The sequence below is a fragment of the Laccaria bicolor genome, genomic scaffold (genome assembly GCF_000143565.1).
Source record: "Laccaria bicolor S238N-H82 LACBIscaffold_59 genomic scaffold, whole genome shotgun sequence".
Classification (NCBI taxonomy): domain Eukaryota; kingdom Fungi; phylum Basidiomycota; class Agaricomycetes; order Agaricales; family Hydnangiaceae; genus Laccaria; species Laccaria bicolor.
Genome location: NW_001889930.1, coordinates 165,737 through 189,645, shown reverse-complemented (window position 1 = coordinate 189,645; position 23,909 = coordinate 165,737). Strand labels below are relative to the sequence as shown.

The 23,909-nt window shown below is 46.7% G+C and overlaps 4 protein-coding genes across 4 annotated transcripts; 1 reads left to right on the top strand and 3 right to left on the bottom strand.

Moving 5' to 3' along the window:
* Positions 1–2,991: 2,991 nt before the first annotated feature.
* LACBIDRAFT_313361 (uncharacterized protein) lies at positions 2,992–3,342 on the top strand (the record flags this gene model as incomplete). Its single annotated transcript, XM_001888859.1, has 1 exon — positions 2,992–3,342. One exon carries the CDS (start codon positions 2,992–2,994, stop codon positions 3,340–3,342), a length of 351 nt encoding a protein of 116 aa, XP_001888894.1.
* Positions 3,343–8,844: 5,502 nt separating this feature from the next.
* LACBIDRAFT_313360 (uncharacterized protein) lies at positions 8,845–9,093 on the bottom strand (the record flags this gene model as incomplete). Its single annotated transcript, XM_001888821.1, has 1 exon — positions 8,845–9,093. The coding sequence occupies one exon, from the start codon at positions 9,091–9,093 to the stop codon at positions 8,845–8,847; it is 249 nt and encodes an 82-aa protein (XP_001888856.1).
* Positions 9,094–13,824: 4,731 nt separating this feature from the next.
* On the bottom strand, positions 13,825–17,936 carry LACBIDRAFT_334122 (uncharacterized protein; the record flags this gene model as incomplete). The annotated part of the gene is made up of 17 exons (XM_001888820.1): positions 13,825–13,951; positions 14,063–14,117; positions 14,207–14,305; positions 14,338–14,351; positions 14,588–14,718; positions 15,083–15,407; positions 15,485–15,617; positions 15,950–15,980; positions 16,017–16,040; positions 16,087–16,297; positions 16,332–16,357; positions 16,418–16,506; positions 16,572–16,623; positions 16,741–16,805; positions 16,872–16,936; positions 17,410–17,538; positions 17,788–17,936. 17 exons carry the CDS (start codon positions 17,934–17,936, stop codon positions 13,825–13,827), a joined length of 1,725 nt encoding a protein of 574 aa, XP_001888855.1.
* A 2,958-nt stretch (positions 17,937–20,894) lies between these two features.
* LACBIDRAFT_313359 (uncharacterized protein) lies at positions 20,895–21,390 on the bottom strand (the record flags this gene model as incomplete). The annotated part of the gene is made up of 3 exons (XM_001888819.1): positions 20,895–20,964; positions 21,036–21,235; positions 21,304–21,390. 3 exons carry the CDS (start codon positions 21,388–21,390, stop codon positions 20,895–20,897), a joined length of 357 nt encoding a protein of 118 aa, XP_001888854.1.
* Between the last annotated feature and the right edge of the window lie 2,519 nt (positions 21,391–23,909).

Genomic DNA, 23,909 nt, shown 5'->3' with positions numbered 1-23,909 from the left:
GTACGTCCGTTTCATGCACTATCAGGTTGTCGTATGGACGAGCAGTTTGCTTCCCATAGATACAATCTTCACACTTTCCCTGGACCTCAACATCTCCCACAATGTCGAGGCCATCGACGAGGCCTTTCTTTGCCATCTCAACAATAGACGTGACACCGGCGTGTCCCAGGCGGCGATGCCAAACGTCAACGGAGGTTGATTTACGGGTGTATTGCGTTGCGAGAGCAGTAGTCGGGGGTTCGATGTTTAGAAGGTACATGCCATTACTCCCTTCGCCTTTCATCAATAATCTCTGATTTCCATTGATGAGGTCATAGAACTGAACGCCTCCTCCTCCAAAAAGCGCCCAACATCCAGCAACGTCGAGTTTGCTGATTGACACAAGATTGGCAATGAGATCGGGAGTGTGGACTGCGTTTTTAAAGGTAATTGTCGTCCTCAGGGAACCCGAGATGATCGTCTTAGTCACCGCACCATGCCCAATGATGCGGAACTGACCGCCTTTATTCGCAGATTGACCTTCGTCTGGCTTTACAAGTGGGAAATACGTGGTGAAGTCCGAGCGCGCAACGAAACAGTGTTTGTTGGCAGCGGAATCGGTGTATGTCAGGACATTATCTTGTCCTGGTCCTGTCGTTGCGGCTAACGCATGAGTGGGGTCTGGGATTTCCAAATCCCAAGCGCCTTCTGGATAAGATTCGAGGACACATTCCTTCGATGCGTAGAGTATTTCCCCGAGTGAGTGAACCTCCATGACATCCCCTCCTTCGTCTGAATATATGTGTGCACCTTTCGTTAACAGGCAGTCGTCGCTATTAGCATCAGCTATGAGAGCAAGTGTGATCTCAGATGTGGGCGACGTGTCGGTGAGTGCTGCAGTTACAGTTGGGGTTATTGTGCGTGGTGCTGATCCACGAGCTCCCCCGCGTCGGCCGAAGTCCGGAGGAAATTGACCCTCCTTTCCTCCCCCTTTCCAGTAGCAGTTGTCTATGGTATGACCACGACGTCCACAGTTCGAATTGGTGCACTGGAGTTGATTCCGTCCCTGTCTCGCATTGGCTTGTAGTGCCGTGACCACGCTACTGGGATTTGTGACTGACTTCGAGCGGTCAATGCGATTCCAATGAATCATCAATCGACTAATGACATCTGCCGAAGATTTTGCCTCATACAGGGTCCCCACAATGCTGTCCCAAGAGATCGGAAGGGAGGACAGGATTATCATGCGGAAATCAGCGTCGCCGATTTTTGCGCCTGCGCTATTAGCGATTGCCCATTTTGTACGAAGGTTCGAAATGTGGGTTGGGAAGTCACCTCCATCGGTGAAGGTGGTTGTGCGGAGGTCGCGTTGGGTTGTAACGGCGGCAAGGTCAGATGAAATTTTATATTGCGAGGTGAGGGAATTCCAGGCTTCAGCAGCAGTTCCATCGAGCTTAAGACCTAGGCCGATTGGATTTTTGGTGTTGTAGAGCAGCAGCGCGCGCACCCAGGCGTCGCGCATCGCCCACTCTGCAACAGAGGGATTGGAGGAGTACCATTGTGTGGTGTCGTCGGGGAGGGGTATCTCCAACGGCGTAGGTGTGTACGTCAATGCGGTGGTTGGGGATGTAGGAGGAGCAGGATTTCGGATAGTGCCCTGTAGATATCCTAGTACGCCGCGACTGGTTGCTGCTATGACAATTAGCGGTTCCCATGTGGCAAAGTTTGTGCTGTCGAATTTTTCGGGATCAGAAAAAATAGGTGGGTTCGCATTTGACGACATTTTTGTGGGAGGTAATGTGGGATGTAATGTGGGATGTAAAGTGTGCTTTACGAGTCGCAAGTAAAAGTGGTAAAGCAAGTAGTGTCTGTAATTCCGTAAGTTTGTTAATGCGCTTCGGGGCCCATAACCTGTGAACGCACGGAACTCAGAGTCAGACACGATGTGTTATGACGACTCATATTGGGTAACTACCTGTGAACGCACGGAACTATGTACAGGTAGTAGTCAGTATAGTAAAGTGAAATGTATATAAAGTAAACTCACCTCAGAGTCAGACACGATGTGTTATGACGACTGAGGTGAAGAGAAATAGGGTTTTCGTATTTATAGGAATGGGGACGGTGGCTTGCACAAAGACTGGCAAAGTAAACGTAAAGACTAGCAAATAACGGAAGTAAAAAGATGAATAGAAAAGAGAAAAAGGAGGAACAAACAAAGCGTACGCGTAAACAATAAGGTCACGAGACGTCTTCTTCAACAAGAGTTGGTTGATATCTTGGTAATCTATTTAGCTGCTAGCATTGGACTTGGCTTCGAATTCTCCACAAACGGTTCGGAATAGGATCGGCGGAGAGGATACCCTATATTCAATTCTCGCTCATTCCGCACACCGCTTCATCTCTCTTGACTTGAAAATCTCCTCTTTCGTCAAATTCCCTCACAAAGTTGAATTCTCTGTCCTCGAACGTCTCTCGCTCATCATCCAGGACGACTACCCTTCCGAAGAGTTTTCACCCATCGCAACATTTGTGGCGTCCCAAAAAAGTACACTCTCTAAAGTTCTCCGTTCCCGCAGACATACTCTCCACGAAATTACTCTCACCTTTCTCGCAAATCACGCATTAAAACTTCAACGAAACCGAGGCTATTCCTCCCAATGCCATCCATTCCATCCTCGCCGCCTCCTCTTCTCTGGAACACCTCCACCTCAATGCAACGATCCGAAACCCAGACACCACCTATACCGCGCCGCTCCTCGCTCACACCATAAACTTTGTCCGCCTCCGAAGCCTCTTTATTACATTCCCAAGAGAAACCAAATCAAACCACTACCCTATTCCATCTGACTTTCTGCACTTTAAACATGCCGTCCCTCGGGTCTCTCTCTGACGTCTGACGGTCTTCCAGGCATGATCCCTCTCCCATGGCGCTTCAGCCTATCATTTCAGCATTCCTGGGGGAACATCACAAGCCTCGCGTTGAACCGCTACGAGTTCACGCGGGGCATAATGCCCTTCCTACGGTGTACGCTGGAGGTGGTTCTCGATGATTTGGGTGGTATTGGGCTTTGGGAACCGCTCGTCCATCCCGGCCTGAACCTACTCATTCGACTAACACGCATGGAGGTGGTACTAGGACGTGCAAGCTGTGGGACTTGGTCAATTGAGGTGTTGTGCGCGACGGTCTTGTCAGGGTGGACGACTTACAGCAGATTCTATTTCTTCTCCCCTCACCCCTTGACGCACTCCTCGGCTTCTTGTTTATTCAATGGTCGCTTTGATTCATGCCCGGCTAGGGTGTTCAGTCCGCGTTATGGGCCTGGAGTTGTTTTATTGAGTAGAAGACTAGGGGGCATATAGAAATCTGCGAGCCACTTGCGGTCACTTGCGGACCGCCCGTTCGCAGGTGACCGCAAGTGTCTCGCAGATAATCAAAAGGGATCGCAGGTATCGCAGGTGTCACGCAGATAGATAGTCTACTACAACATAGTATTTAGTAAATTTAAACTAAAGAAATGTAATCTTCACTTGAGAACTTCAAATGTGCACCACTGCTATGTGATATGAGTCCGGAATACAGTGTTCAAATGTCTACACAAGAGTTTTAGTTCATATTTATTCATGCCTACTCGCAAGTTGACCGCAGGTGGCTCGCAAACATCCATTTTGTGTGCAGATGCTTGCAAGTGTGTCTCGCATTGGTCTCGCAGGTGTATCGCAAGTGATGCGCAAGTTGCACGCAAGTGTACGCAAGTCTCGCAATGGATACTAACTCTCGCAAGTGTATCTTAAATGTGTCGCAGGTGTGTCGCAGATGAATCTCAAGTGTACCGCAAGCTGAACGCAAGTGTATTGCAGGTGGAATGTTGATTGGATGCAGGACATCTTTCGCCAGTATAATTTATGAATCCCATGGATGAAATGGTTTTGAAATTAGAGAATGTGGGGGAAATGTCACTGAAATACATTGTGAATGTGAGGGAAATGACAGTGATATATATTATGAGTGTCCCAAGAATTTCCTTCAAATCCGCTGACACCAGTCTAATTGAGGAAATTGGGGGAAACACCAGAGGTCCGGAATCCAGGTTTTCTGGGGAAGTAGTCGGGAAATAAGGGGAGATTTTCATCGATTTCCAAAGTTGGTTTTCCCCGATGTCCCTCGTTTGGTGTGGAATCAAGTTGGGATGGGAAGAAGAGAGCGAGTCTGAATGAGAGGTGAGACTCCATCACTCGACAATGGCAGACATTGGCTATTAAGTCCCGAAGTCTCTGGAAAAAAACTCGACCACAATCAGGTCCAATAAAGAAGGAAAATAATGGTAAGAAGCCGGTGGCTGACTAGTCATAGCCTCAGACACTTCGTTACTTGTACCTTTCTGCAAAAAAATGGCTTTAGTACAGACCTATAGGTACGAACCAACAAGTCCCAAAGAATGAGAGAGATTCGTATACGTTAAACTAGAAGGATAATTAAAATATAAAGAAATATGTTGGAAATATGAAATCTCAGTGAGGTGCGCTGATGCTCGCAGATGCCTGCAGATACTCAGCTCACTAGGCACGCAACTGGATTGGTCTGCACGCAGGTGACCGCAGATACTTCTTTTCGGTTCGCAACTGGCACGCAACCTGTGTCCGCAGGTGTCCGCAGATGGCACACAGATTTTCCTGTGCCCCTAGACTAGGTATGAACCATTCTTCGCCTTCTTACAGTGATGAATGATGCAAAGAGAATACCAAGCTTGAAGGTTAGGGTTTTCTGTTGGCGGGTATTTTTTTTTGCCTTAATATAAGCTTCCAGAATCATAAACGAGAAGTTTGTTGTAGTTAATCGTCAAATCACCTCCGGAGGCTTTTCTGGCTTGATGTGTGCACTTGAGCTGATAATCGCACCAGGAACTTTTGCACCATGTCTCCATTTACTATATACTGACGACAATGGCAATTCAGAATCTGCGGTGCCTTCAATAATCGATTGATTAGGCCAAAGGAAAAAATTCTTCGCTTTCTATGATGCTCTGGCATGATGTCGACTTTTTCACAACGTTTTCAGTTTGAGTAGACGACTCATCTATTCGCAAGTGACTTGCTATTGATGTGACACATGCTAAACATATTCTAATCAAAAGTTGCCTGCGCCGTCAGCCGCCCAATTTCTGTTACCGACTGGAACAAAAGCGCAATCAAGGCCAAGAGGCCAGTGAGTATTGCTCCTTCCAATGATATCCATACTACCCCCTGGTGTTATAAGATTTGGGTCGACAACCCTCAAACCGCTCCTGTGTCCACTGCTAGTGCGTCCATATAAAACAATCCGGTTTCCAGTGGTTTGCCTGGCGTAGAATCCATACGAATCATCACTTTCGTACCAAGCAGTTTTGGAAGCGCGGAATTGTTCAGGCTGAGGTGCATGTGGTGCTGATCGCCATTGCTAACGGCAGCAATCCCTTTGATTGTTCATCCAAGAAGGTGTCGAGGTACTGTAAATGTGGGGTCAAAATTGGGTCAAAAAAAAAAAAAAAGATATAATGGTAGTTCCCCTCTCATTCAATTAGTCTTCGTCTGGGAGTCGAACCCAGTCCCAATGCATTTGTTGACGCTTATGGGCAGAGAGAAATTAAATGCATGTGCTAGCCAATGCACCAACGAAGAACTTTACTGAATGTCAACAAACCAACCCATGAATCGAATCTGAACCTTCTGCAATTGACACCAGATTTTGTAATTCGAAGCTGAACAGGGAACACAATTTCCTACTCAATTAGACTTGAATTAACGACGATATTAGTATCCGCACTCCATGCAAAATTTTGTGTCATCTTGGTATTCTCTGTCGAGGACTTGAACCCAGTTCTCGCGTGAATGTCAACGAGTAGATATTTTTCGACGTGTGTGCTAACTATTGCACCAACAGAGTGTTTATGTTTCCGACTTGCAACATCGCTTAGGTTTGGTGATCCACTTTCTGACTTGTGCTCCTTGTCAGATCCAAAAGCTTTGCGGACGTAGCACTACGAAGGCAGTTGAGTGCATTATAATAAATGCACCTGTGAATTGAATCTGATCGCTCTCCATTCAACATTGAGTGGTTCGACTTGAAATTGAACCAGGTACACACATACGATCTCCCAATGAATGTCAAACGGATCATCATCCACCAGTTCCAAATCATGTCCTCATCAAGCTTCGTATGGGCGCGTCATGCATTGTTGATTTCCGATTCTGAGGAGTAGTAGCCCAGACGGTTCATGCGTCCACGGCGTCATGAGTCTCCCAGATATCTGTGGCATCGGCGGCCTTAACGCCTGCGCCTGTACCTGCGACCCTCCGATGGCCTCCCAACAAAATTGCGTATCGAGTTGTCAGCGGAGGCGTTGGACCCGTTGTTCGTGTGCAACGTCGGTGTTGAAGATCTTGCCGCAAGGTAGGGGTTGTGGGCATTGTTGGCGTTGTCGAGGGAGTGATCAGATGGATGCAGTGCTTGCTGTATGCGGGGCACCATGAGGGCCTTTAGTAGGGTAATGAAATGAGATGGGCAGGGCAGAGGTGTTGAACATTGAGCTTTTGAGGAGGACTTCGATGTTGTCTAGATTCAGGGCCTGTGTTTGGCGAGGATCAAACCGTGTCCTTGAGAACGCCCAACCCCATTTTTGGGAAAGCGCTCATGGAGGGATGTTGCCCATCGTATATATTCTATAATGCGTGAAGTTGAGGTAACGTCGTCTGTGTGAGTTCACAATCGGCAGGGATGAGTGGTGGAGATGAGAATGGTCACGCCAAGGTGGTGGTAATCGGGTTTGGGATTTGGGAGGAGTTGTTTGTCCCGCGGAGAGAGGAACAGGGTGACAGGAAGTAGTGGAGGGTCGTAGTGCAGATGGTTGGGAAGATCGAGACAAGGCGCGGGATGTCGGTTCCAAGTCCAACCTTGGTCGGTTTCGCCCACAGTGCGGTTCCTAATTATTGGAGGTGTTCGGTGCGTTGGTTTGTCAAACCTCGAATGACTCACTGGCAATGGGGCTCAATATGGCGGTGGTCTACTCCAACAAAGGATCGCGACAATGTTTCTGTACTGCTGGTGGTTGGGGCTGTCGACAAACACCTGAAGCGCTGGTTGTTGTTTGGGCACTGGCTTTGGCTTTGGATCCAAACAGCACCTCTGTGCCAACCACTTGTTTACCACGCCTCAGTCTTCGTCAAGGTCAAGTGAAGGTCCCCCATTTAGAAAAAATCAGTTACTGAAAATTGGGACTTGTCCTCAAGCTCAAGCTCAAGACTCAAGCCGTGAACCAAACCAAAACCAAACATCAGTCTCACAACCCTCATTGAAACTTCGTCCAGGGAGTCGAACCCATGCAGAGGCAAGTCTTTTGTGCCTGTAGCACCAAATGCACCAACGAAGAAGTTGTTCGGATTCAAATAATTAATGCTTTGAATACCTCAGAGTGGACTTGCCTTTAATGGCAATTTAAGCGGCGGAACTGTTTGAAAATTTCCCAGATTTGCATTGTTCATATAAGAAACCGTGGAGGTGTTGTAAATATGGGGTTGAAAAGAAAGAGAAGAAGAAAAGATCAAAATATATAACGATGGCACTAGCCATTTCAGCAACTACTCTTCGTCTGGGAGTCGAACCCAGCTCTCGCATTTGTTGATGTATACGGGGCCAGCAAGGAAATTAAATGCATGTGCTAGCCAATGCACCAACGAAGAACTTTACTGAATGTCAACAAACCAGCCCATGAATTGAATCTGAACCCTCTGCAATCGACACCAGATTTTGTAATTCGAAGCTGAACAGGGAACACAATTTCCTACTCAATTAGACTTGGATCAACGACAATATTAGTATCCGCACTCCATGCAAAATTTTGTGTCATGATCATCTCGGTATTCTCTGTCTAGGACTTGAACCCAGTTCTCGCATGAATATCAACGAGTAGACATTTTTCGACGCGTGTGCTAACTAATGCACCAACAGAGTGTTCAAGTTTCCGACTTGCAACATTGATGCATTCAAAACATCAGCTTAAATTTGGTGATCCATTTTCCAAGTGCTGTTTGTCAGATCTTGAAAGCTTTGGGGTGGACATAGCACTAGGAGACAAATGCACCTGTGAATCGAATCTGATCGCTCTCCATTCAACATTGAATGCTTTGACTTGAAACTGAACAAGGCACTTATACACGTACGATCTCCAGATGGATGTATATTGATCAACCACGATGCACGATTTTCAACACACATAGCCTCGTACGCACTCGTAGCCGAAATGCTTGCGCTGCCCCTTGCGATGTATCCACATGTCTCAATGTTTTCCATCCTCCTCGCCTCCGAGTCTTTCCCTCCGAGTCTTGCCCTCCCACCCGCCACAAGGAAATGGCTCGTAGACACGCGATCGAGCGGCTGCAAACACCTCTTTCTAGTGTTTGGAAGTCCGGTCTCGTGACTGGAAAAAGACCGTAACCAGACCGGACCAAGACCGCAAAAGACCGGACCTGCGGTTACGGTCTTTTATTTTTGAAATGTAAAGACCGCAAAAAAACCGGTTAACGTGAACCGGTCTTGACCGGTTTGGACCGGTCTTTTGTAGCCCCTTAAATACCCTTTAAAACGCACCCAAGAACGTACGATTTGGTAAAAAAACGAGAGAGATATGAATTAAAATGTAAATTACTTTTGGGAATAATAGATGTACCAGACTTATTTTATAGAAGCACTAATTCCCAACGGAATTTAACGTTCTTGGGCTCGTTTTGAAGCTATTAGAGATGTTAATAAATTTACCGATTCATAATTTTAAAATATTGGCCTAAAGACCGGTCATAAACCGGTTAAAACTGATGCAGACCGAAACCGGTCTATAGACCGCAAAAAACCGCGGTCTGCGGTCTTTTTGCGGTCCGGTCTGGTCTTTTGACTTCTGGGGAAAAGGCAGACCGGTTACGGTTACGGTTAACGCCCCTGGGCATCAAAAAACCGGACCGAACCGGACTTTCAAACACTACCTCTTTCTCCTCGCTCAATGAAGCAATTCCCATTTCAATCTCTTTTTTGATGCGTGAAGGGAGATACCGCTTCGTCGTGGTGGGATCGACAACCCCTCGCATGAAGTCCTGAACGCGGAAGGGAAGGATCAGATCGGTCATTCAAATAGTGAAACAAATTCGAACCTGAAGCGATAGCGACAACGGCTCTGCTCATTCCAGTTCCATCAACTATATCTGACATTCAATGAACGCTCGAGCACCTCCTCCCTCAGCGGCGGCAACTCCACCAAGAGTATCCGGATGTCGTTGGATGTGCCACTCGTAGAAATTTGAGGTTCATCACCACCTAGTGGTGCGATAGAACCTGCGCCACATTGAAGTAGTATGACAAAATCGGTTCTTCAATGTCAACCTCCACACGCGCGGCATCCGTTCCAGTATGTGAGATGCCCTCCTTCTCTCTTTCTCCCTCTCCTTCTTCCTCTGCAACCTCTTTGCCTACTTCCTCGCCTCTACCATCCCCAGGACACGCAGTTACATCACCAGCAGTCTCCCTCCGATGATGACGATACTGGGACGACTCTCTCCACCTCGTCATACCCCCGCCCACGTCTATCCTCAATCAACCCCTTTCTCCACAGACCATGCCCTCCCCTTCTTCACACCAGGCTTCAACAATCCCGCCCCCTTCACCCTCGCAGAGGGATCATCATCCGACTTAGTCCCCACATTCGAATTGTTCACAACGGGCGTCGTAGGTCTAGCAGGCGTTGTAGGTGTGTCATGCACCGTGGATTTCCGAGTCTCAGGAGTAGTAGACCAGATGGCTTTATGCGTCCACGGCGTCGGATATCTCCCAGATTTCTGTGGCATCGGAGGCCTTAACGCCTTTGCCTGTACTTGCGACTCCCGACTTCGAAGAACGACCTCGCAACAAACTTGTGCATCAGGAGGCATTGGACCTGTCGTTTGTGTGTAACGTCAGTGTTCAAGAGCTTGCCGCAATGTAGGGTTTGTGGTTGTTGTTGGGGATGTTGAGGGAGCGGTCAGATGGTCGTGGATCCAGTGCCTGCTGTATGCATGCGTGGAGTACCATGAGGGCCTTGAGGAGGGTAGTGGAATGAGATGGGCAGGCCCAGAGGCGTTGAGCTTCTGGGGTGGACGTCAATGTTGTTGTCTAGGATCATGGCCTGTGTTTTGTTGCTTGGCGACTATCAATCAAACCATGTCTTTGAGAACGCAAGACCCCATAAAGTGCTTATGCATATTCTATAATGCGTGAAGTTGGTTTGTCCGAGGTATCGTCGTCTGTACAATCGGCGGGAATGAGCGGCGGAAATGAGAATGGTCACGCCAAGGTGGTGGTAATCGGGATTGCGATTTGGGAGGAGGTGTTTATCCCGCGGACAGAGAAACAGGAGGTAATGGACGGTCGTAGTCACGGCAAGTGATCACGCGTACGGATAGTTGGGAGGAACGAGACGGGGCACGGGACATCGATGAGTAATAATTTTGTTCCATCCCCAGTGAAGTTGACGATTATTCACAGTGAGGGAAGGGAACGAAGAACTGTGCATTAGTTTGTCAAATCTGAAATGACTCACAATGATTGACTCCAACAAAAGATCGTGACAATGATTCTGTGCTGGTTGGTGTCGAAACGTTGACAATGTGATTGCCCAAAAATTGCACCACTGGTTGTTATTTGGGCACCGGCTTTGGCTTTGGATCCAAACAGCGCCTCAGGCCCTGACGCGTTCTGCGCTACTCACAACTTGAGGAGGAGATATTTTGAACACTGGATCTCCCTGCTATTGTTATGAGTTTCACAAAGTCTGTGGGTTAGAAAATTTGATAATCTCCTCTAAAAGGTAAATTGAACTTGTTCTCTGTTTTATGTATTTTTTACTCAATATATTTGTTGGAATGAGGTAAAATAATTCCTTATTGATGTTTGTAGTATGTATAATACAAAAGGTAGGTAGGAGTGTTAAAATAAACATTGCATGATGTCTGTAGAAGCTAATTCCCAGAGTTTTTCTGGAAGTAAACAAGTATCTACAAGATTGGTCCTTCTTTTCTGCAAGAAGAAAAAATGCTACCATCCTTTTGAATTGATCCACAGAGACTCAGGATGTTTTTTAAACAATGCCTGAAGCATGGCATGATATAAAATAAATTTACACTGGGTATAACTTGATAAATCCTCAATAAAAGTACATTTTGCATAGGGCAATCATCCTGGACCAATCCTTGACATTTTTCTTGGTGAATTGGGGCTGAAAGTCTTTCACAAGGCACTTCTCATGTCTAGTAACACTATCCTAAAGAAATAAACAGAAGTCCTATTTATACAAGGATCTGAGACCCCACACCTTTCTTGCCCTATGCAAGATGTACTTTGATTGGGGACTTTTCAGGTCATACCCAGTGTAAATTTATTTTATATCATGCTATGCTTCAGGCATTGTTTAAAAGACATCCTGAGTCTCTATGGATCAATTCAGAAGGATGGTAGCATTTTTTCTTCTTGCAGAAAAGAAGGACCAATCTTGTAGATACTTGTTTACTTCCAGAAAAACTCTGGGAATTAGCTTCTACAGACATCATGCAATGTTCATTTTAACACTCCTACCTACCTTTTGTATTATACATACTACAAACATCAATAAGGAATTATTTTACCTCATTCCAACAAATATATTGAGTAAAAAATACATAAAACAGAGAACAAGTTCAATTTACCTTTTAGAGGAGATTATCAAATTTTCTAACCCACAGACTTTGTGAAACTCATAACAATAGCAGGGAGATCCAGTGTTCAAAATATCTCCTCCTCAAGTTGTGAATTGCTTTCAGTAGGTTGCAGTCATTCAGAATTTCCCATTTTGTTACATCCCATTTTTGGCAGGTGTCACAATCAATGCCCTGCCTTATCCTGAGTTTTCATTTGTTCATCCCCAAACTTGGTATGTACAATCTACACCTCCTTAGCTATATTTGATAGACCAGAGCTTAGTACTCAAAGTGTTTGATTCTTGTGTTATAACACCAGCTTTGTCCAAAAATTGACTGGACAATCATTTTGTAGGGTTAGTGTAGGAGGGTACTCACGTTTAATGGTAATTGAGCAGCAGAACTATTTCCTCAAATTCGTATTGTTCATATAAGAAAGTGTCGAGGTGCTCTGCCAGTTGTGGGGTCAAACAAAAAAAGAAAGATAAATATACATCGCAATGATCCATTATTACTTCGTCTGGGAGTCGAACCCAGTTCTCGCATTTGTTGAAGATTATGGGCATAGAGAAATTAAATGCATGTGCTAGCCAATGCACCAACGAAGAAAGTCAATAAACCAATCCGTGAATTGAATCTGAACCCTCTGCAATCGACACAGGATTTTGTAATCTCGAAGCTGAACAGGGGACGCAATTTCCTGCTCAAATATGATGATATATCCACACTCCATGCAAAAATAAATTCCTCCATTGCTCGCGTGGATGTCTATGGAATAGATAATAGAATTGTGTCCTTAGAAACGCCTGGCCCATTCTTCGCCTTGATTCCGCCCTGCAGGAGTATAGTAACCTGGCTGCCGCATCCCATTCATTGACTGTTGATGACCCCATCCCCGAACTGCTGGCTAGTACGCATTCACTTTTCCAAGCCGTCTCCTGTCCATCCTTTGTTGCTGTTAACCACCCCCCACCGACCGTCGTTGCCAGTTCCACCTCACTCTGATACATCCCCCCATCTGTTCTACTCCACCCCTCTTCTCCCCATAACCATACATTTCCACTCGACGACGACGACGGAACCAAGCCATCATCAATATCAAGTGTCACAGCGATAGCAGTGAACATCTTTGTATGAGCGCAACGGCAGTCGAGTGTTTCTGAGGCACTTGAGAGATGTTGGAATCTGTCTGCGAGAATGGGCTACTAGAAAGTAGTGGTTGAGGCAGAGGCTTCAGAGGTTGAGGTGGGACGAGAATTTGCAGGGGTGGTACTTAAAATTGTTGGGGTCGAGGTGGTACGTGAAACTATTGAGATTGAAATGACTCATTGAGCTGTTGGGACTGACGTCTTACCTGCATCAAGAGTCTCGTCTGACACCTCCATTACCATTCTGTCGCCCCTGGTCCATGCACATGCCCTGACCAAGCTGACCGATACCCTTCCACGTGAAAACTTCCCAATGATCGACAATCGCGAATGTCCATTGCACGTTGTAAAGGAACGCGTGGTTGTGAAAGCGACGCAAACAAGTGTGAGGGTATTACAAGGTGGGTAGCTGCTGGTGGAGCAAGACCAGCTGCATAGTGGAGTGGCTCTGGGTCCCAGCCGAGCGTGGTCTTAGAGTTTGGGAGGTTCTGGAACTCGCGAGCTGAAGCAAGCGCTCATGCATATGGCGCCTATCATGCATTTTCTAGGATGCATGAAGTTGGTTGCCCGAGGTATCGTCGTCCATGTGGGTTCACAATCAAAAAGGGCATGTTCCGTGTCACAGGGGGATCCTCAGCGGAGATGGGAAGTAGTGGATAGTCGTAGTCCCGGCAAGTGATTGCGCATAGAGACAATTGGGAAGATCGAGACGGGGCGCGGGATATCAATTATTGATGGTTTGCTCTTGGTTTGTTCCACGTCCGATGAAGTTGTCGATTATTAACAGATCTTGCTACCGTAAATATGGTGTAGAACAACTACCATCTTCTCAAATAGTAAGAGGGAGCACAGGGAAAGTACAAGGAAGCGAGACGAGTATCTGGAGATGTGAGGTGCGTTGGTTTGTCAAATCGCAGGCTCGAATGGCTCACTGACAATGAGCTCGAGTAGGCGTTGATTTACTCCATCAAAGGGTCGCGATTTCGATTCTGCGGTGGTGGTGGTGGTTGGTGTCGAAACGTTGACAGTCTGATTGCGCCCAAAGATTGCACAAGGCTGGTTGTTGTTTGGGCATCACGGCTTTGGCTTTCAATCTAAACAGCACATCACTCAACTCGACGCGCAACGTAATCAGCGGCATTCCACCACCGTCTACTTAGTACCACGCCTGAGGCCTGAGGCCTGAGTGTTCGTAAAACTCTTACGTTTTGAAAATTGTAGTTACTGCAAAATGGAACCGATCCTTGACTGGTCCTCGAGCTTCAAGCTCAAGACTCAAGCCGACAAAATACTTATCGGATTCCAATTGAGTTTAAACTTCGTCAAGGGAGTCGAACCCAGTTACTTACAAGTTAAGCCATCTGCATATTGCGCAGAGTCCTTTGCGTCTGTAAGCGGTGCTACCAATGCACCAACGAAGAAGTTGTTCAGATGTAAATCATTAACACCTTGAATAGTACCTCATGATGAGGGGACTCACGTTTAATAATGGAACTATTTCCTCAAATTTGGACTGTTCATATAATAAAGTGTCAAGGTGCTGTAACGGCAGTGGGGTCAAAAAGAAAAAAAGATCTATAACGACTATGACCCTTTTGTCCCCCTATTCTTCGTCTGGGAGTCGAACCCAGTTCTCGCATGTGTTGAAATCCATGGAGGTAGCTTGAAATTAAACGCATGTGCTAGCCAATGCACCAACGAAGAACTTAACTGAATGTCAATAAACTAACCCGTGAATTGAATCTGACATGGGATTTTGTGATTGGAAGCTGAACAGGGGGCACCATTTCCCACTCAAATTGACGACGATATATCCCACACTCCATGCAAAAATAAATTTCTCTGTTGCTCGCGTGAATATCTATGGGATAGATAAGCAAGAATTGTGTTTTGCCGCTGATTGGCAAATATCAAAACTTGTCCTTGAGAACGCCCGACCCCATCCTGCGCCTTGATTCGGGTGTCCTGGCTACTGCGTCGACCGTTGATGACGCACTCCATTCCTGAGCTGCTGGCTAATACCCATTCGCTGTCTCCGTCCATCTTTTTGCTGTTGACCATTCCCCACCAACCGTCGTTGCCTATTCGTCAACTACGGCTGCCATCCCCCATCCCGCTCTGCTCCAGCCCCACCGCCCCCTCTGATCCACCCTTCTCCCCATAACCATAACCGTCCATGTGTCCACTCGACAAGGACGATGACAAAACCACACCAACACCCCCACCATCATCACAACGATAGAAGCGAATATCCAAGCTTTTCCTTGTATGAGCGCAGCGGCAGTCGAGCGTTTTCGGAGAGGTAGAGAGGTGCCCGACTGCGCTGGTGGGATGTTGGTATGGGACTGGGTGAGCGAGTTGCTAGAAGGTGGTTGCTGAGGCAGAGGCTGAAGAGACGAGAAGCCGCAGAGGTGGAACATGAAACTCCTGATGTCAAGGTTGAGATGAAAAATCGAGTTGTTGAGACTGAAGAATCTCACCTCCGTCGCTCTCTTCCAACCTCCGTTGCCATTACGTCGCCCCTCACCCGCGCACATGCCTTGACCAAGCCTACCGATACCCGTTCATGCAAAAACCTCCCATCGACAATCGCAAATCCCTGCACCCATTGCGCGTCGTAAAGTTACGCGGATCGATGGTTGTGGAAGCGACAGGAAAGCGGGACGTTCTGCGCCGTGGAGTCCTTGTAATCCGTTGGGTTCCAAAAGAACGTGGTCTTAGCGTTTGGGAGTTTCTGGAACTCGCAAGCCGAAGCAAGCGCTCATGCGGATGTTGTCCATCGTGCAAATTCCAGGATGCATGAAGTTGGTTGTCCGAGGTATCGTCGTCCGTGTAGGTTCACAATCGGAAAAGACATGTTCCATGTCACAGGGGAATCCTCAGCGTAGATGAGAATGGTCACGCCAAGGTGGTGATAATCGAGATTGGGATTCGGCCTGCAAACAGAGAAACAGGAGGATGAGAAGTAGTGGATGGTCGTAGTCCCGACAAGCGATTACGCGTATGGATAGTTGAGACGGGGCGCGGGATATCGATCGACGACGACGAGTGATAGTTTTGTTCCGCCCCATGTAAAGTCGACAATTACTCACTGGGCTTGCTTCCGTGTAGAATGACTACCATCTTCTCAAATAGTAAGAGGGAGCAAAGGGAACGTACAAGGACGCGAGATGAGTAAGTACACTGGATGTATGCGGTGCGTTGGTTTGTCAAATCCTGAATGACTCACTGGCAATGGGGCTCGAATAGGCGTTGATTTACTCCAAGAAAGGATTGCGATAATAATTCTGCGCTGGTGGTGGTGGTTGGTGTCGAAACGTTGACGATGTGATTGCTCCAAAAATTGCCCTCGACGCGAGTGTTGTGGAGGTTTGATGCACTGCTGTTTGTTTGTCTTTGGCTTGGGATCCAAACAGTGCCTCAACCTGACGAACTCGTACCTACCCAGCAGCATTCCACTACCGTCTATCATACCTGAGGCCTGAGTGTTCGTAAAACCTCTACTTTTTGAAAAATTTAACTACTGAAAAATGGGACTCGTCCTCATGCTCAAGACTCACAGCCGACAAAATAAAATGACGGCAGAAACCGTTAAAGGCGGTCGTATACGTCGCACCCTCTGTAGACCACGTTTGCCCCTCTCCTCTTGCTAGTAATCATTATATATGCCTTTCGGTCTCTATGGTGAGGGCCCTTAATAAAAAACTACAGTACCAGGTTTTGAAATTTCGTTGGCAAGGGAGTCGAACCCAGCTACATACCCCACCTGCATATTACGCAGAGGCAAGTTCTTTGCGTCTGTATGCAGTGCTACCAATGCACCAACGAAGAAGTTGTTCAGAATCAAATCATTAACACTTTGAATGCACCGGAGGGGACTCACTTTTATTGAGCTGGCGGAACTAAGTATTTCCTCCGAAAACTTGCATTGTTCATATAATAAAGTGTCTGGCAGGTGCTGTCAATGTGGCGTCAAAAAAAGATGACTATTGCCGTTTGCAGGTTTCTACTTACTCTTCTTGTACTCTTCGTCTGGGAGTCGAATCCAGTTCTCGCATTTATTGAAGTCCACGTGGATACTAGAAAATTAAATGCATGTGCTAGCCAATGCACCAACGAAGAATTGTACTGAAGGTCAATAAATCAATCCGTGAATCGAATCTGAACCCTCTGCAATTGACACCTGATTTTGTAATTCGAAGCTGAACAGGGGACATAATTTCCTACTCAAATCTGACGATATACACTCCATGCAAAAATAAATGCCTCTGTTGCTCACGTGGACATCTATCGAATAGTTGGTCAAGAATTGTTTTGCCGCAGTATCAAACCGAATCCTTGGGAACGACCCACCCCATTCTGCGCCTTGCTTCCGTTTTGAGGCTAAAGACCTCGTTGTGTTATGACGCATTCCATTTCCGAACTGCCCATTTGCTTGTCCAAGCTGTCTCCTCGACCATCCCTGCTGTTGACCATTCCCCACCGACCGTCTGAGCCCGTTCATCGACTACAGCTGCCCATCCACCACCCCCCTCTGGTCCATGCCACCTACCCCCCTCTGATCCACCCCACCCCTCTTCTTCGCATAAACATAACCACGTCCATGCCACCAATATTAACCGTCATAACGATAGCAGCGAATATCTTTGTAGTATGAGCGCAACGGCAGTCGAGTGTCTTCCTATTGTGGGATGTTGAAATACGACTGGGCAAGTAGGTTCAAAAAGTAGTTGTTAGGGCAGAGCCTGGAGAGGTTGAATTGGGACGAGAAGCCGCGGAGGTGGTACTTGAAATTGCTGAAGTCGTGGTGGTACGTGAAGCTGTTGGGTGAGATTGAGATGAGAAAATGAGCTGTTGAGACTGAGGAATCTCACATCCATTGCCCTCTCTAACCCCTCCGTTGCCATTCCATCGTCCCTTATCCACGCACATGCCTTGACCAAGCTGATCGACACATGTCCACACCCTGCATCGTGGAGTCCTTGTGAGCTGTTGGGTTTCAAACGAGCGTGGTCTTGGTGTTTGGGGAGTTCCTGGAACTCGCGATCCAAAGAAAGCGCTTATGCAGATGTCGCCCATCGTGGATATCCCATAATGCGTGAAGTTGTTTCTCGGCGTCTGTGTGAGTTCACAATCAAGGGCATGTTCCGTGTCACAGGGGGATCTTCGAAGGGTGGTAATCGGAATGATTCAAGGAAAGTTGTTTGTCCTGCGAACAGGGACAGAGAAGGACGGGAAGTAGTGGACGCTCATAGTCCAGGCAAGTGATTACGCGTATGGATGGTTGGGAAGAGACGGGGCGCGGGACGTCGATGAGTGATGCTTTTGTTCCACCTCTGGTGAAGTTGATGATTACCCAGAGGTCGCTGCGGATTAGAACAACTACCATCTTGTCGAATAGTGAGGGCGAGCGAAGGGAACAGAAACGGAAGCAAGTCGAGACGTACTATGCGTTGGTTTGTCAAATCTCGACCGACTCACCGGCAATGGGCGCGCGCAGGTGTCGATTTACTCCATCAGAAAATCGCTACAATTATTCTGCGCTGCTAGTGGTCAACTAGTGGTGGTTGGTGTGGGTCGAAGTGACGTTGACCAGGTTGTTGTTTTGGCGCTGGCTTTGGCTTTGGATCCAAACAGTGCCTCGACGCAACCCTAAAGATCTCCAAGTATCCCAGCTCCACCCTGCTCCACCGCCGTCAATCACAAGTCAATCACGCCCGAGTGTTCGTAAAACTTTTCCTTCTTGTAAAACTTAATTCCTGGAAAATGGGATAGCTCAACACTCAAAGCTGACAAAATACTTAAAGTGAGCTTGCAATTTGAATGAGCTTGAACTGAACACAGTTGCGAAATGTAGGGGGCATATACGTCGCGCCCTCTGTTGACAATGCTTGCCCCTCTCCACGTGCTGGGAACTGTTATATGCGCCTTTTTTGTCGTGAGGGGTTTTGATAAAAGACTATTATACCATATACTTCGAGTCAATGACTTCGTGGAGGGAGTCGAACCCAGCTAATAATCACCCCATACGCATACTATGCATCCTTGCCACTTGTATGCGGTGCTACTAATGTACTAACGAAGCAATTGTTTGGATTAGAATAAGGCATGCTTCAAGTACCTTGGAGGGGACACGCGTTTGATGGTTGATTATACAAGGAAGTGTCGAGGTGTTGTATCGTTGAATGTGGGGTCAAAAATTGATAACGACAAAAAAACTTCGCTCTCTGTTTTACTCTTTGTCCGGGAGTCGAACCAAGCTATCGCATCTGCTTAAACTTGAAACCATACAGGTGCTAGAAATTAGATGCGTGTGCTGCCAGTGACCGATTCACCAACAAAGAACTTAATTGAACGAAATAAATGAACCTGTGAACCGAGTCTCAACCCACTTCATTTCACACCGAATTTTGTGATTCGAAGCCGAACATGGTTTACAATGTCCTACATATTAGTATTCAAATGGACTCAGACCAACAATAATTCATCTACCTCCCTGAAAAAGGAATTTTTCTCATCTCAGGAGTCTCTGTCCAGGACTCGAACCCAGTTCTCGCGTGGATATGTCAGCAATAATAGGGGGAGTCAGAGTGGCCGGTTCAGGGCGATTCAGCAACGATTCTAGATTGGGTTCAAAGTTGGTTCAAAGACGATTCCGAAAAATTCTTTTTGTCTGAATCGTCGTTGAACCGGGTCTAACTCTGACCCCCCCGGTTCAGCTTGAGGGTAAAATCTCCATTTCAGCTCGGTTCTGACCACCTCTAGAATCCAAATACATGTTCCACACTCACAATTGTGCACGACGTCAACAACGTATGCACCTGAGCAGCCAAAGTATGCAGTGTAGACGATGGCTTTGGACAGTATTTTTGTGAGGACGTTGTAGGCGGTTATTGCAATGATACCGAGCACAGGGAGAAAATTTACGGCTGAAAACATATTTTCAAGGAGATAAATAGATAGATATATTCTGGATCCATCCTAATGAGGAACAACCGAAGTAAATAAATATTTACAATCTAATGGATTAGGGTGTTATGGTACGAAGGAGGTAGAACCGAAACTTGAACCGACGGTGAAGCGCCTCCAGAGGCGCTTCACCGTCGGTTCAGGTTCAGCGATGATTCAGCGTGTTCCCACGGTTCAGACGAGAAATCAACACCTTTGAACCGTTTCCGAACCGTTCGTTGAATCGTCGCTGAACCGCTCACTCTGACTCCCCCTAATGAGATGGATCATTTTCAACCCGTGTGATGGCCAGTTTACCAACAGAGAGTTTCCAATTTACGATATAAACGTCTTCAAAGCATCAGTTTCAAGTTGAATTTGCAACTCTAGAGCCAAAGGGGGAGATTAAATGTTGTACTGCCTTCCTGATTTTTTTTTTGTAAAAAGCGGCGCGGGGCGGACAAAGAAGAACCAAAAAGAGTAAACCATGCAATTACATAAAGCTCTGTCTGGGAGTCGAACCCAATCTTCGCCTGGGACTCGAAGGACAAGACTCAAGCCAACCTTGACGCGTGTGCTGCCAATACACAACAGATCGTTGATATTTTCAATCTCTTTGATCCTTATGATCTCACCCAGGAATCGTTGATTTCTCTGAATTTTCACGAGTTGGCAATTTTTTTTTGGTTGGATATTAGAAACACCAATGCAAGGCCCTGGTGTATAAAATTGTTCGTAAACGTGCACGTAAGTATCAAAAGTCAAACGGAGTTGGACAGGCGAGACACGTCAGTTAATAAGAGATAGGAAATAAACCCCCAACCATAAACGCATTACACGGTATTCTGAAGGACCATGTGCAAATAAAGTCCACCCTTATCTACACAAAAACGATCATGAGCATTCTTGTCTCAGAATGTCGTAGAACTAGGAAGAAGCGCGTTAGTCTTGCAAGCTTCATATCCTATCCTTTACATACGCACTGTGCATCAAAGCACCCATCAGAACTCTTGAATTTCAACATTAGTGACTCCAGCGCAACATCCTCTGCCTCCGAACGCCGACTGAGAAGCATGTCGTTGAATTCCCTCAGGGGCATGGTGGATTGGATGATGAGCTTGCGGCAAGGGAGGGAGTTCCGGGGATAGCGTGAGCGATCCTGAACGGTTCCAGGACATAGTTCGTGTGTTATCAACCGAGAAAAGTCGATAGACAAAGAACAGTACGCACGTCTGTTTTGATTCGATCCGGCAGCAGCTGCAGATTCGCACCGATCTCCTGTCCCAAAGGACTTTTATCGATATGCATGATCGGATTACTGACCGTCGGTCCGGAGCGAATGACTCTCTGGAAATATAGGACGGTGTGAACGCCAGGGCCTGAAGATACTTTCGTAGCTTGCCAACAGGTGAATACGTATAATCAGGATCCTAGAAATAGCAAAATATAAAACCCAAGCTCAGCAAAAGAACGCGAAGAGTACGCCAGGCAAACTCACGATGAGATAGCTCCCGTATACGTTTCCTTCATCTCCAACGGCAATGTCCCAAACAGCCTCTCCCATCCGCATCGGATGTATAACCATAAAGTGTTTACACTCTTCCTCGCATTCTTGTACGCGCTGAGCCGAAAACCAGTCACCTTCGATAGAGGGAGGGAACAACCTCCGTTCCAACCTCTAAAATCCTATACTTCTCTTTCTCCATCTTGCTCTTCTTCTTCCTCTCCAACCTACCACCAGCGGCTCCCTCTGCTGATGATAATGGGGCTGAACACTGTCCACCTCCTCTCACCCGCCCATGTCCATCCACCGTCACACCATCATCGACCCCGTTCTCCGCAGTCCACACCCTCTCCTTCTTGATAGCAGGCTTCAAAATCCCGCACCCTCCGCCCTCGCAAACGGATCATCATCCAACTCATCCCCCGCATTGCAAATTGTGTCCTCATCAAGCTGAGAACAACAGGCATCGTGGATCTCGCAGGCGTTGTGAATCGTGGATATGTGGGTTTAAGGAGCAGTAAACCGGATGGCGCTATGCGTCAACGGCGTCGTAGGCCTCAGCAGCGCCTGAGTCTGTACCTGCGACCCGAACCTTCAAGAAACGCGACTTCGGCGCATCGACTAGAAACGGAGACGTTGGACCCTTCGTTCGTGTGTAACGTCGTTGTTGAAGCTAAGATCTATCAGGCCCGTGACGAGCGTCTTGCCACGAGTTGGGGTTTGTGGTCGTTGTTTGGGATGGTGAGGAAGTAGTCAGATGGATCCGGTGCCATGCGTGGGGGTCTGGGGGAGGGCAAGGGGAGCGAGACGACTCGTTCACCGAGGATGTACTGTGCGTTAACCACATTTCGATGGACTCACTGGCGTACAATGATTCTATGCTGGTGGTCGATGTCGAAACGCTGAGAGTGCGATTGACCTTGATTGACCCAAGGTTGCACCTGGCTGTTCAAGTTGTTTGGGCACTGCTTTAGGCTTTGAATCCAAACAGTGCCTCCCACCGCCAACTATCATGCCCGACTCCGAGTGTTCGTCACACTTTCTACTTTCAAAAAAATTAATTGCCGCAGAATGGGACTTGTCCTTACGTTCAAGAGTCGGATCCGATGAAATAAAATGACGACTGGCGGTTGCGATTCCGAAATTTAATGGTGCCCAAATGGCGCCCGTGTCCTTTGTAGACTGTAAAAGTACTTGCCCCTCCCCTCTTGCTAGCGATTGTTGTATATGCCTTTCCGTTTTCGTTGTGAGGGCCATTGGTAAAAAAAACTAGCGGAATGACATTTTATACCATTTTTGAAGGGAGTCGAACCCGGCTACTTGACCCATATGCATACCAAGGTGCATGGATAAGTCATTTGGACTTGTAAGCGGTGCTACCAATGCACCAACAGAAGCCTTTGTTTAATTTATAACAATTAACGCTCTGAATACCTCGGAGGAGATTCACGTTCCATGGTATTTGAGCAGCGGAACGGTTTCCTCAAATTTGGATTGTTCATACAAGAAAGTGACGAGGTGCGTAGATGTGGGGTTAAAAAAATGAAAATGAGAGAAAGAACCCGATGTGTGTACTCCTTGTCCGGGTGTTGAACCCAGCTATCGCATCTGCTGAAATTTCAAGCCGTTCAGGTGTTAGAAATTAAATGCGTGTGCTGTCCGATGCACCAACGAAGAACTTTATTGAATAAAAATAAATGAATACCTGAACAGATTCGGAGTCTGACCCCTCTCTATCCACATTCAAAGCCGAACGAGGTTTACAATGCCCCATTATTATTCAAATGGACTTAGACCAACAATAATTCATTTATCCCTCCATGCAAAAGGACTTACATACACTCTATACAGAAAGTCTCTGTCCAGGACTCGAACCCAGTTCTCGCGTGGATATGTACCACATACGCAATAATGTATGACATTCAACGCGTGTGATAGCCAATTCACCAACAGAGAGTTTCCAGCTTATGATATAAATGCCTTCAAAGCATCAGTTTCAAGTTGAATTTGCAACACTAGAGCCTAAGAGGGATTAAATATCTGAGTGCATCCAGAATTGGTTTTTTTTAAAAAAAAAGGGAGCTTGGGGCGGACATACTGTGGCAAAGAAGAACACAACCTAGCCCCAGAAGTCTGTCTGGGAGTCGAACCCAAGCTTCGCGTGGAATGACCTGGATCAGGCCAATCTTGACGCGTGTGCTGCCAATACACAACAGATCATTAATATTTCAATGTCTTTGTTCTATATACATACATGTTATCTCAAATCATCCTTACTTCTGCTTTCACCCATGAATTGTTGATTTTCGTGAGTTTTTATGAGTTTTGGCAATATTTTTGTTCGTGTAGATCTCCTCATGTCGCCGTCCACCCAAAAACCTCCTCATGATCGACAATCGCAAATCCCCGCACCCATTGTGTGTTGTAGAGGAACGTCAACTAATCAAATGCATTCTATCTACCTACCCAGTGACATTCCACCGCCGTCCAAGAGGGAATTCATGTTCAATAACTTAAACCAAAATAATTTATCCGCCCCTCCATGCAAAAGAAATTGGGTAACATACGAGATACTCTGTCCAGGACTCGAATCCAGCTCT